Genomic DNA, 12,005 nt, shown 5'->3' on the forward strand with positions numbered 1-12,005 from the left:
ACTAGAAAACAATGTGCATGTTTCTAGTAAGAAAAATAGACATTTATACAAATGAATAGCTCTTTAACTTGTTCTCCTTTTAAAGTTTTATTCATGCAGCTGAACGCAGTATGTTAAAATGAACAACAGTCTGCAGTCCTCTTCTGAAATAATATTGTCCATGGACACAGCCTACACGGCAGGGGAGATTACTATTGCCGTCACTGCTGCTTTAGGAAATATTCTTGTATGTGTCGCAGTTGTTCGTGATCGGAGGCTGTGGACAGTGACTAACTGCTTCTTGGTGTCGCTGTCTGTGGCTGACGTGTGTGTCGGAGCCTTCGCCATCCCCTGTGCTATTCTCACCAGCATAGGCATCCCCCAACATAATTTGGAACTATGTCTACTAATGCTCTCTGTCCTCATCATGCTTACTATGAGCTCTACCTTCAGCCTTCTGGCCATCTCTGTGGACCGGTACATCGCCATTCTGAACCCTCTACGATATAAAAGCATCATGACGTCCACAAACACCCTCATTCTGATCATCACAGGTTGGATCGTGGCATTTCTCAGTGGACTGATGCCACTTATGGGTTGGCACAAACCATCACCCAGCCATGGTTACTGCATCTTCACCCACGTCATTGACATGACATATCTGGTGTATTTTTTTTCCTTTGTCTACTTCTATCTGCCCGTCCTCATCATGGCCACCATCTACACCAAGATCTACTTTGCAGTGAAGAAGCAGCTACACGGAACAGTGGTGGGTTCCCACCATGGTATTGTGGGTAAGCAAGGAGCGGGAATGAAGGAGTTAAAAACTGCTACTTCTCTCTTTACAATTATTTTCTTTTTCATGTTGTGCTGGGCTCCGCTGCACATCATGAATGGGGTGAGCCTACTCTGTCCAAACTGTTACATTCCTCCGGTCATCCTGGAGATCGGAATCATACTCACTCATGCAAATTCTGCCCTCAACCCTGTTATGTATGTCTACAAACTGAAATCCTTCAGGAACACATTCAAAAAGGTCTTCCTATGTAGGGACAGGTCAGTCACCCCAGCTAGATGGACAGATAAAACCTCTGTATCTCATCTACATTAGTTTGCAAACACCACTTTTTTTTTATTCTAAATACATAGCAAGGAGGTCTTCTCTCCTACAGGAAAATTATAACAGACAACATGCCTCACTGGCATAGCCATTTACTGTGAAGCTCAGTGTATGGTTTCTCCTCCCCCAGCTCTTATGCAGCTGAGAACAGAAGGAATGTGATCACTTACAAGAAAGGGTGTGGGGGAAAGGGGTTTATAATACAATATTTTTTTTAAACACAGATGTTTGCCTTTCATTTCCATTTTAAACTGAATGGTTTGTTTTAATACAGCTAAGGTCTCTACATCGAACATACTATACCCCAAAAAGACCTTTTGATGCGCAAGCGGACTTCCCCCCACTTGTCATAAGTGCGAAATAGAGCAGAAGGACTTCATATGGTGTGGTCCTGTAATTAGGGACAGACTGCTCTGGTCAGTAGTTACTGCATTTCAGAGGCTTTTGAGCTCCCCAATATCTGCAGCCACAAACAGAGTCTTCTGGGTTTGTTCGAAGACATTGAGCTTCCTAGCAAGACCAAAATTATTTTTGTGTGTACTGCTTTATTACCCTAGAAAAACAGTTATATTGTATTCGGTCTGAACCCTTAAACATCGGTGTGTGGAAGCGAGTAATCAAAACCTCCCATTATAAAAGTTAAAGTGATTGTAAAGGCAGGTGTTTTTTTTATCCTAAAGTATTCTATGTATTAAGATAAAAAGCCTTCTGCGTGCAGCAGCCACCCCATACTTACCTGAGCCCATCTCTCTTCAGTGATGTTGCACGAGAGAATCAGCTGTCCAGGACTCTCCCTCCTCAATAGCAAAGACAGCAGCGAAGTGCAATTGGCTCCTGCTGCTGTCAAAGTCAGTGAGCCAATGAGAGAGGGGAGACTGGGCCAGGCTGCAGCTCCCTGACTGAATACACAGCTCACTTAACAGGAGGGAGGGGCCAGGAGAAAAGACTAAGGACCCAAGAAGAGGAGGATCTGGGCTGCTCTGTGCAAAACCATTACAGAGCAGGTAAGTATAAACAGGTTTGTTTTTTATTAAAAACAACAAGACTTTAGTATCACATTAAAGGGATTGTAAAGTTTTTTAAATAACAAACATGTTCTACTTACCTCCACTGTGCAGCTCGTTTTGCACAGAGTGGCCCCGAACCTGGTCTTCTGGGGTCCCTCGGCGGCTGTCTCTGCTTCCTCCCTCAGATGCTCCTCACGTTCATGCGAGCTCCCGCATGGTGAGAAGCATCTGCGGGCGCGCTCCCGTGATACAGCCGGCGGCTATAGCTCGCTGTATCCCATGGGCCCACCCCCGGCGCTCCGCGTCAGTGGATGTGATTGACAGCAGCGCGAGCCAATGGCTGCGCTGCTTTCCATCCATCCACTCCAGCCAATCAGCGGCCAGGCTGAACGGTGGAAAGGATGTCGGGGAACGAGCGAGGGACATTCGAGGGGTGAGGTAAGTAAAATGGGGGGGGGCTGGGGCGCAGACACTGTCAGATGTTTTTTCACCTTAATGCATAGAATGCATTAAGGTGAAAAAACATTTACCTTTACAACCCCTTTAACTTATGAGGCTAGGGGGTGCCCTATGAAGTTTACCAAAATGTTGAGTCCTTGGTAAAACTTACAAGACAAAAGTGACTGTTAACTTTAATATCTAACCCCTCTTAATAGTGGTGGATTATATACAGCAGTGACATCAAGATGCCTTCCTGGTATTTGGACTAGAAATTTCGGATGTTTGCAGTGTACTCACTTTCCCTACATGGGAAGCGGGGTTATGGATGTAATACGATTTACTGTTCATCGGTAAAGTCAAACAGATGTGAATAATTAAGAGGCACGTTTCCGTATGCCTTCATCTCATGGACCCATTCATTATACTGGACTTCAGAGTCTAATACTGTATAGAAGATAGATTACGGAGCTGTATTCCTATGCTTTTCAGAGTATAACTTGTAAGTTTCTCTTGTTGGTTTAAATAAAACAAGTAAAAAAATAAAATAAAATAAAAATAAATAAAGAGAACCAGTTAACTTCTGTAGTGTTTCTGTTAGCTACTAAATGAGAATGACTGAACTCAAAGCAAATAGACAGATGACTTACACCAAGAAGCCATTTTACCTGCCAAAGGATTTGTATTTCTGAGATATGGAACAGCTGTGTATCTTGCAGGGCAGGAGACCTCATTATTCCCTGCTGCAGTTCAGCAACAATTACAGGTCTTGTCCCTCACCCAGCCTGTGACTGGACAGTGAAAGGAGAAGCAGGAGACTGATGAGCTCCTCTCTTAACTCTAATCTCTCCTCCTAGCAGCAAGACTACTAGCTTAAAAGGGATTGTAAAGTCTTGTTTTATTTCCTATAAAAATAAACATGTTATACTGCTCGGCTGCAGTGCATTTGCACAGAGCAGCCTGGGGGAGTCCCCCTTCTGTGATCCTGGCCCCTCCCTCCTGTTCAGTGCCCCCACAGCAAGGTACTTACTGGAGGGCACCCAAGCCGAGTCACAGCTCCATGTGTCCAGATACGGAGCCCTGCCCCCTCTCTCCCCTGAATGGGGAGCTGACTTAGAGGGTTCTTTACTGTAAGAGCGACAAGGATGTGGAATTCCCTTCCACAGCCGATGGTTTCAGCAGGGAGCATTGATAGTTTAAAAACAAAAAAAAAACCTATTAGATAAGCACCTGAACGACTGCAACATACAAGGATATACAATGTATTACTGACATATAATCACACACATAGGTTGGATTTGGACTGGTGTCTGTTTTCAACCTCACCTATGCAATTTTGAGTGAAATCAGCGGGAGCCAAAGGTGTCTCAGCCAATCAGGAAGCAGAATCTCGGACGGCTGAGACACTGGTGTACACCGCTGGACAAAGGAGGGACCTTAAGTATTAGGGGGGCTTCTACACAGGCTTTTTAGCTTAATGCATAGAAGGTATTAAGATAAAAAACCTTCTGCTTACAACCCCTTTAACAGCTTAAAGACCGCCTCTTGCACATATACGTCGGCAGAATGGCACGGCTGGGCGCGAGCACATACCTGTATGTTGCTCTTTAAGTGCCCAGCCGGCGGCACGCTCCCAACCCGGTCCTGAGCTCTGTGACCGTGAGATCATCAGACCCGATCGCCGCTGGTGTCCCGCGATCGGGTCACAGAGCTGAAGAATGAGGAGAGGTCTGTGTAAACAAACCTCTCCCCGTGCTTCCTACTGAGCCTGTCACTGATCATCGGTTTCTTGTTATAGGGAAAGACAATCAGTGACGTCAGACGCCAAGCCACACCCCCCTACAGTAAAAAAAAAAACCACACACTTTAACCCCTTCCTTGCCAGTGTCATTTACACAGGAATCAGTGCATTTAAATAGCACCGATTGCTGTATAAATGACAATGGTCCCAAAAATGTGTATGTCGCAGTCACAATAAAAATCGCTGCCGAAAAAAAAAATTATAATTATATATATATATAATTTTAATAAAAATACTATAAAACTATCCCCCATTTTGTAAACGCTATAACTTTTGCGCAAACCAATCAACAGCAATTAATTGCGATTTTTTTTTTTTTAACAAAAATATGTATCAGAATACGCATTGGCCTAAACCGAGGAAAAAAAATAAAATAAAGTTTTATACATTTTTGGGGGCTATTATAGCAAAAAGTAAAATATTGCATTTTTTTCCAAAATTGTCGCTCTATTTTTGTTTATAGCGCAAAAAATAAAAACCGCAGAGGTGATCAAATATCACCAAAAGAAAGCTCTATTTGTGGGAAAAAAAGGACGCCAATTTTGTTTGAAAGCCACGTTGCACGACCGCGCAATTGTCAGTTAAAGCAATGCAGTGTTGAATCGCAAAAAGGGGCTTGGTCCTTTAGCTGGAAAATGGGCCGGGACTTAAGTGGTTAACTGAGCTCCCTGTGCTGCTTCTCTTTCTCCCAGTCTGACATTTGCTGCACCAATGACTGCAAGTGGCTGATAGCAGATCCATTTCAGACACTTCTTTCATTAAAAAAAAAAAAAAATGTAATGATGTATTAATGAATACAGAGCTGCATTAATCTGTATGTTATATGTACCTAAAGATCAGAGAAAAAAAAAAAAAAGCATTTTTTTCCCCATTAATGAATAAATTGAAACATTTTTTGACCTTTAGCGCTCGATTTCCAAGTTTGTGCAACTACAGGTTGCCAGAGAGAGTGTTTTCCATGACATAAGAGATAATGCCCCTCAAAACCATCACTAGGCATTTTAGAAAGAGAATGGCTTGTGTGCTGGCATATGACAAGATGCAGGCTGAATATGCTTGCCTGTAAATAGACCTGCACAGAGACACATTGAGGCCTCATGCCCACGGGCGTTCTAAAAACGAGACGCCAGGAAAAAAGCAGCGTTAACACGATTTTATCAGCGTTTTACATTGACGTCAATGCATGTTTAGCCACGCTAGCTTTCAGCCGCGGTTCTCTGCCTCTATTCAAAATCAATGGTTCCCTATGGGATCCCACTGATTTGAATAGAAGTCACACCAGAAGTCGGATCATGATGGTCCAACTTGCGGCACGATTTATGTGTTGAGGATCTTGAAGGGGAACTCCCAACAAAAAATTGGCGTAGGGTTCCACCCACCAAAATCCTTATCCAAGCACGCAGCCCAGCTGGTCAGGTCCCTTCTGGCCCATACAAGGGCATGTGCCTTCAACATTGGGGGGGGGGGGGGTACATTCTACCCTTATCCATTCACCAAACACACAGGTTTTTAAAGCATTAAGGCAGCTCCAGTATCTCTTCCGATTTCTTCTCCCCTCTACGGCTCTCCTCCCTCTGCTGTCTTCTCCGATCTCTTCTTGCTCTTTTGGCGGTTCTTCTTCCGACGTTGACTCGACGCGATCTCCCAATGTAATGCTAGGTCCGCTGTGCACAATGACTTATATTGGCATGGAGAGAGGCCACGTGCTGAGGTCATCCAGTGGCCTCGCCCCTTTGCGACATCGCCGCATCATGCACCAGGCAGTGACATCACAAGGGACAGGGCCTCTGGATACCATCAGCGGGTGGCCCCGCCCCATGCCAATAAAAGTCATTGCACATGGCGGAACCCAGCATTACACCGGGAGATCGCGTTGAGTCAACATCGAAAGAACAGAGGGAAAAGACAGCGGAGGGAGAAGAAAATCAGAAGAGACACCGGAGGTGCCTTAATAAAACACTTTTAAAACCTGTGTACGGTGTTTATTGATTTATTTTTTTAGGTGAATGGGTACAATGTACCCCATATTCATTTACATAGGGTGGGGGGCGGGAACTGGGGTGCCCTCTTATTAAAGGGGGCTTCCAGATTCCGATAAGCCACCCCCCGCAGACCCCGACAAACAGCCAGGGTTGTCAGGAAAAGTCCCTTGTCCTCTTCAACATAGGGACAAGGTGCTTTGGGGGTGCAAAGCACTCACCCCCCATGTTGAGGGCACGTGGCCTGGTAAAGGTTCAGCCTCAAAACGCACTGGACCTGGATTTTTTTCTGGAGCTTAACACCTATGCCACTTACAGCTCAAACATCTGTGTGGGCATGAGGCCATAGAATAAAATGGAGAGGCGTATTTAAGCTGTAAAAAAAGCTCATAAAAACGTCCGTAGGCACGAGGCCTTAGAGTGTAATCATATCACAAGAAGTTAATAGAAAGGCTACTATAAACAGGATTGTCAGGTAAGATTAGAGGCAACTAAATCATCATGTTAATCAATGAATAGACTCATTGTTAATAGAGTAAACAATCTGTCTGTGAAATTTCAATTATGGATAACACAACCTTTAGGATTCTCTATATCTAGGTTTTGGCTAAACCACATTTTAAGTTTACTCAGCACAGACATACCCCTCGTTCTTTACTGCAGGCAGTTTGGCTTTCAGAGCCTCCTTGTCTTCGGCATTCAGAATGATAAAACCCTTCATCTGGCTAGCGTTGTACATTGGTAGGAAGCCAAGCTCTTCCCGGCGGCTTACAAAGCAATCTGGGTGGTACCAGCGATCAATCATGCCAAGCTGAGGTCGCTCCACATCCACGCTTTTCTTAGATAATCTGATCTGACCCTGCACAGAAGAAACACAAAATGAAAAACAAGTTAAATTAATGGTAAACTTTTTATGATTTTTTTTCTAACAAAACACTATACAAGCGATAATATTCATTTTTATCAATAAGTGTGAAAGTTTGTGTCTGTGCAGTCTGTATGTATAAAGTGTTAAAAAAAAATAAAAAAAGGTTTCCTGGGAGAGGAAATAAGCAAAGTCTCTTCTGTTAGAAAACGTCATTCTGTTTCACACAATTTATTTATTTTTAAATTTAGGCCTCATGTACACTGCTGCTGGTAAACGGGCATTTAGGAGCAGTTGGGGGTTATTTGCAGCTGCCCCTGAACTCTCCTCTATGTTATCTTATCAGTACATGTACACAGGGTTGTTTATAGTCGTTTCCAGGCAGTTGAGGTTAGAAGCTTTTTTTGGAAAGCAAAAAAAGAAAAAAGAAAATGCATTCAGGGCGGATGTTCAGAGGCATTTGAAATGCCAAGCGTGTAAACGCAGTAACTTGCGTTTCGTTTTTAATGGAGATACATTTCTGACCATGTGTGTATATATATATATATATATATATATACACACACACACACACACACACAAATATATGCGCATGCCAAGGTTGGGTCCTGGACAAGTACTATATATCACCAATACCTGGGTTGTGGTCCCTTTAAGGGAAGTGTGATAGTATTCAGGGGGTCACCCAGGATGGTTGAGGAATTCCCGGGAATAGCTTTGCTCGGGAGAGAACTGACTTGCAGTGCTCTCTGTGTTAATATAGAGATATTTGGGACCTGGAATTTCAGAGGCTCCGAATTGATATTCTGGTGGGAAAGAGCCTCCACCCACTGACTACAGGGATTCCAGCACACACGGGGGTTAAGAGCCTCCAGGAAGTAGCTCTTACAGACAGGAAATAGTGCTAGGAATGGTGGTGAGGTGTTGTGGTGAATACATCTGTTTTGGAGAGCTGCAAGGTTGCTAAAGATTTAACAAGGAATGTTAAAACCTTGGGGCGAAGAGCCATCCACAAACTGTATGTGCCTCATTACTTTGTGCTGAAGATAAGCAGACTTTATTTTGTGCTGCTGAAAGCCTTATTTTTGATTTGCTTGCTGAAGATATTTTTTGTTTAAAGTTTAACGGTTTTGCACATGTAGCTGTGGAGCTACAATTCCCCAAACCTTACAAAATGATAGATGTATATATTCTGCTACATGCTTTTGGTCAAAAAAATCCTAATAAGCGTATATTGGATTGGTTTACGCAAACGTTATAGCATCTATAAACAAGGGGATAGATACTGGAATTTTTATTTATTTTATACCAGTGATGGTGGTGATCGACTTATAGCGAAACTGCGATATTGTGGTGGACAATTTGACACAGACGCTCTGTGGGAACCAGCGACACTAATACAGTGATCAGTACTAAAAATATACACCATCACTGTACTGACACTGGCTGGGAAGGGGTTAAACATTTAAGGCAATCAAAGGGTTAACTGTGCCTAGCCAGGGTTTAGACTTACTGCGTGTGCTGCTTTTACTAGGGGAAGAGATGGATTTGAGTTCTAAGTGTCCAACAACCGCAAATCTGCTTCTGCTGTGAAAGAAATGGTAGAGGAAGCATCGCGCATGTGCCACCTGCCGGCGGAAGTGTGGGATCACATATACACGTGATCCAGCGCACAGCTGCTGCCCTTTAGTTCATTCCCTTGCTGATCTTTCCATCCCAAATTTTACAATATGTTTACATTTCTCAGATTTCAGCAGTGCTAGACAGTGGGCCAATCGATATATTTGACTGTATTGATGTTACCTTCTCAATTTTCTGCTCACAGCCTTTGCAGGTACTCCTGTTGGACTTTGCATATTCAGCTGCAAAATCATTCAGTGTCATGTCTGCTTTGCCTCCTTTGGCGTCCCCTCCGCCAGCCCCTGTAGATATAAAAAAAAAAAAATTATCAATATTAACATTTTGGCTAACGCTCGTCAACATGGCACATTTCTGTAATCCTGGAGAGCAAAAGAAACTTCAGCTATAAATTCTACAAAAAACTGAACTCTAGGCTCAAAAAAACTTTAATTTAAAACATATTCCTCAGTAATCAAGGATATAAATCCACTTTGCGTGCAAATGCCTTTGCAAAGCCAGATATCACCTTGTAAAAGGAATACTGTGCTATACATTAGTCTGTGCAGAGATCAGAGCTCTGAGTGGGACCCAAAAAGACAACCCACTACTGGTTGCCTGCAGAAAGCTAGGGGGTGGGGGGGTACAAGAACAAGACTAGTCACCCTGCACAAGGAGGGAGAACAGCAGCTACCAATTTTTAGAATATTCACTTGCAGGCAATCTCTCCATAAATGATTACCTGCGAGTGGCTGCAATTGACTGCGAGAGCTGTCAGTCTTCCATTGTTTTCAATGAGGCTGTCACCAGCAGCTGATCGCTGGGAACTCCTGCATGTAATCATTAACAGCCTCTCTCATAGGCATGAATGTAGCCTAATGGTGCCCATACGCTAGACGAAAAATTGTTCAAAAATCTGTCACTTGGACAGTTTGTTCATTTTTCATCCAGTTAATGGGCACAAATCCAAAATCAGTTGCGACTTTGAGCCAAAAAAATTTAACCAAAAGTTTGGAAAACTTCTGCCGAACAGCCGATTAATTTTTAAGTTTAACGAGTTTCTCACCTGTTAAAAATTTAACTGTTGGTACTGCGCATATGTGACCCAGAAGCAAAAAACAAATGAGAAACAGGATTCATTTATGTCCATTGAACAATTTATGAGAAAAAGGAAGGTGGGGCTTTAACCACTTCAATACCAGGCACACTTAGATACCTTCCCACTCAAGCCAATTTTCAGCTTTCAGCACTGTAGCAATTTGAATGACAATTGCACAGTCATACAACACTGTACCCAAACAAATTTGTTATCATTTTGTTCCTACAAATAGAGCTTTCTTGCAATTTTTAGTGCAACAAAAACAAACAAAAAAAAAAAAAAAAAAAGACAGAAAATTGTTTTGTTTCTGTAAAAAATATTTGTAAATAAGTAAGTTTTGTTCTGCACTGACGGGCACGATGAGGCGGCACTGATAGGTGGCACCGATAGGTGGGCACTGATGGGTGGCATTGCTGATTTAATTTGTTTCATGATGGTGCCAGTCAGTGCCCATTTGTGGGCACTGATTGGGCATTCATTTGTACATGTGGATGGTCACGGGGTACATACCTGGCCATCCACATGTTGCCCACTTACCTGGTGGTCTAGTGTGGGCACCCGAGGGGGGCTGGGCTGATAAACAGTGCAGACCCTCCCGTGTCAGGAGAGCCGCTGATCGGCTCTCCTCTACTTGCATCTGTCAGACGCGAGTGAGGAAAAGCCAATCAATGGCTTTTCCTGTTTACATCGTGATCAGCCGTGATTGGACACGGCTGATCACGTGGTAAAGAGCCTCCGCCGGAGGCTCTTTACCGAGATCGGTGGAGCAGTGTGTCAGACTGACACACCGCTCCACTGATCGCCACGATGCGTGCCCCCACGGGCGCGCGGCGGTATGTTATCCTGAAGGATGTCATGACGCGCAATCAGGATAACAGAGCCACTTCCCGGATGTCAATCTGCTTTTGACCGGGTGGGAAGTGGTTAAATGAGGCGATTGATTTCACCATTGATTACACTGCATAGTGCCATTTAGATATGTATATATGAATTTGTAAATAATTCATTTTAAATCTATTGTCAATTTTATATCCCGCCCCCTTGATATGTATATGTAATGTATTCATAAGGTCAACACCATGTATGTGTGTGTGTATACATATTAAACCTTTTCTACTATGTGCATCATTGTTATGTATGGTCAGACTCAATATGCCAATTAAATATATATTTTCTAAACTATCTCAGCCCCACAAATCAATAGCCTCATTTAAAGTCCCAGCTTTCTTTTAATCATACCTGAACCAGGGATGGAGGCACAAACCGTGTGCTTCATTTAAAGTCCCAAACCCCCCCCTATTATTCTTGAACAATTTATTGCTCAAATTCAGTCATTACATAATGGCAAAATACCAATGCCAATCATAACCCATTCAAGCAAATGAGGCCACTCTGCATGTGCCCCGCAAACTGCATGCTTCTGTGGGGTCCAAAGGGTTAAAGCAGGTGGCGAGAAAGCAACACAGTGCTGCCCGATTTAACCCCTTGTTTGCTATACTGCACAAGGTTTTCAGGACACTCACCAACACCCACCAACCACGACAGCGTGTACAACTCCTGCTGTGTGTACACCCTTGGCTACAGTCCTAAATATGGGGTTTTACCACCCCCAAAAACTGCAAATGTAAGTGAACCCTTTTTCTGAGCCTCCTATAAAGGCTGCTTTCACACTGATGTGCTGCGGTTTACCTGCACCACGGGTGGGGTGTAGTGCATCTGCAACGTTTTTGGGTCAGGTTTTCTTTGCCATACACTTCTATTATATCCTGCAGGTGCGGTGCACTTTCTGAAAACGCACCAAAAACTCCTGCATTCCGGAGTTCAGTTGCGCTTTCAAAAAGTGCACCAAACTCCCAGGATATAATAGAAGTCTACGGCTAAGCGCAGGAAAGCTGTAGATACACTTCCCTGCACCCACGGCGTGGGAAAACGATGGTGCATCAGTGTGAAAGCAGCCTTATACTATTATGCCCAGTGTATTGCTTCACACCGACCTGAAAATATGCTCTTTCCTGCTGCTGGCACCACTCTGGAGGCTGCTAGCCAGCATAAGAGGTGGAGTGCAGTTGGTATCGCTCCGCATGGGACAGGAGCCAGCAC

The 12,005-nt window shown here is 43.6% G+C and overlaps 1 protein-coding gene and 1 pseudogene across 1 annotated transcript in view; one reads left to right on the forward strand and one right to left on the reverse strand.

Moving 5' to 3' along the window:
* Positions 1-12,005, reverse strand: part of PARP1 (poly(ADP-ribose) polymerase 1) — a 77,719-nt gene that overhangs the window by 38,174 nt on the left and 27,540 nt on the right. The window contains 2 exon segments of the mRNA XM_077485856.1: positions 6,969-7,183; positions 8,993-9,111. Of these exon segments, the coding sequence (XP_077341982.1) occupies positions 6,969-7,183; positions 8,993-9,111 (334 nt within the window).
* On the forward strand, positions 92-2,531 carry LOC143990069 (adenosine receptor A1 pseudogene; annotated as a pseudogene).

This window comes from Lithobates pipiens, unplaced genomic scaffold (genome assembly GCF_037356315.1).
Source record: "Lithobates pipiens isolate NorthernLeopardFrog02 unplaced genomic scaffold, aLitPip1_a1.2 Scaffold_18, whole genome shotgun sequence".
Classification (NCBI taxonomy): Eukaryota; Metazoa; Chordata; class Amphibia; order Anura; family Ranidae; genus Lithobates; species Lithobates pipiens.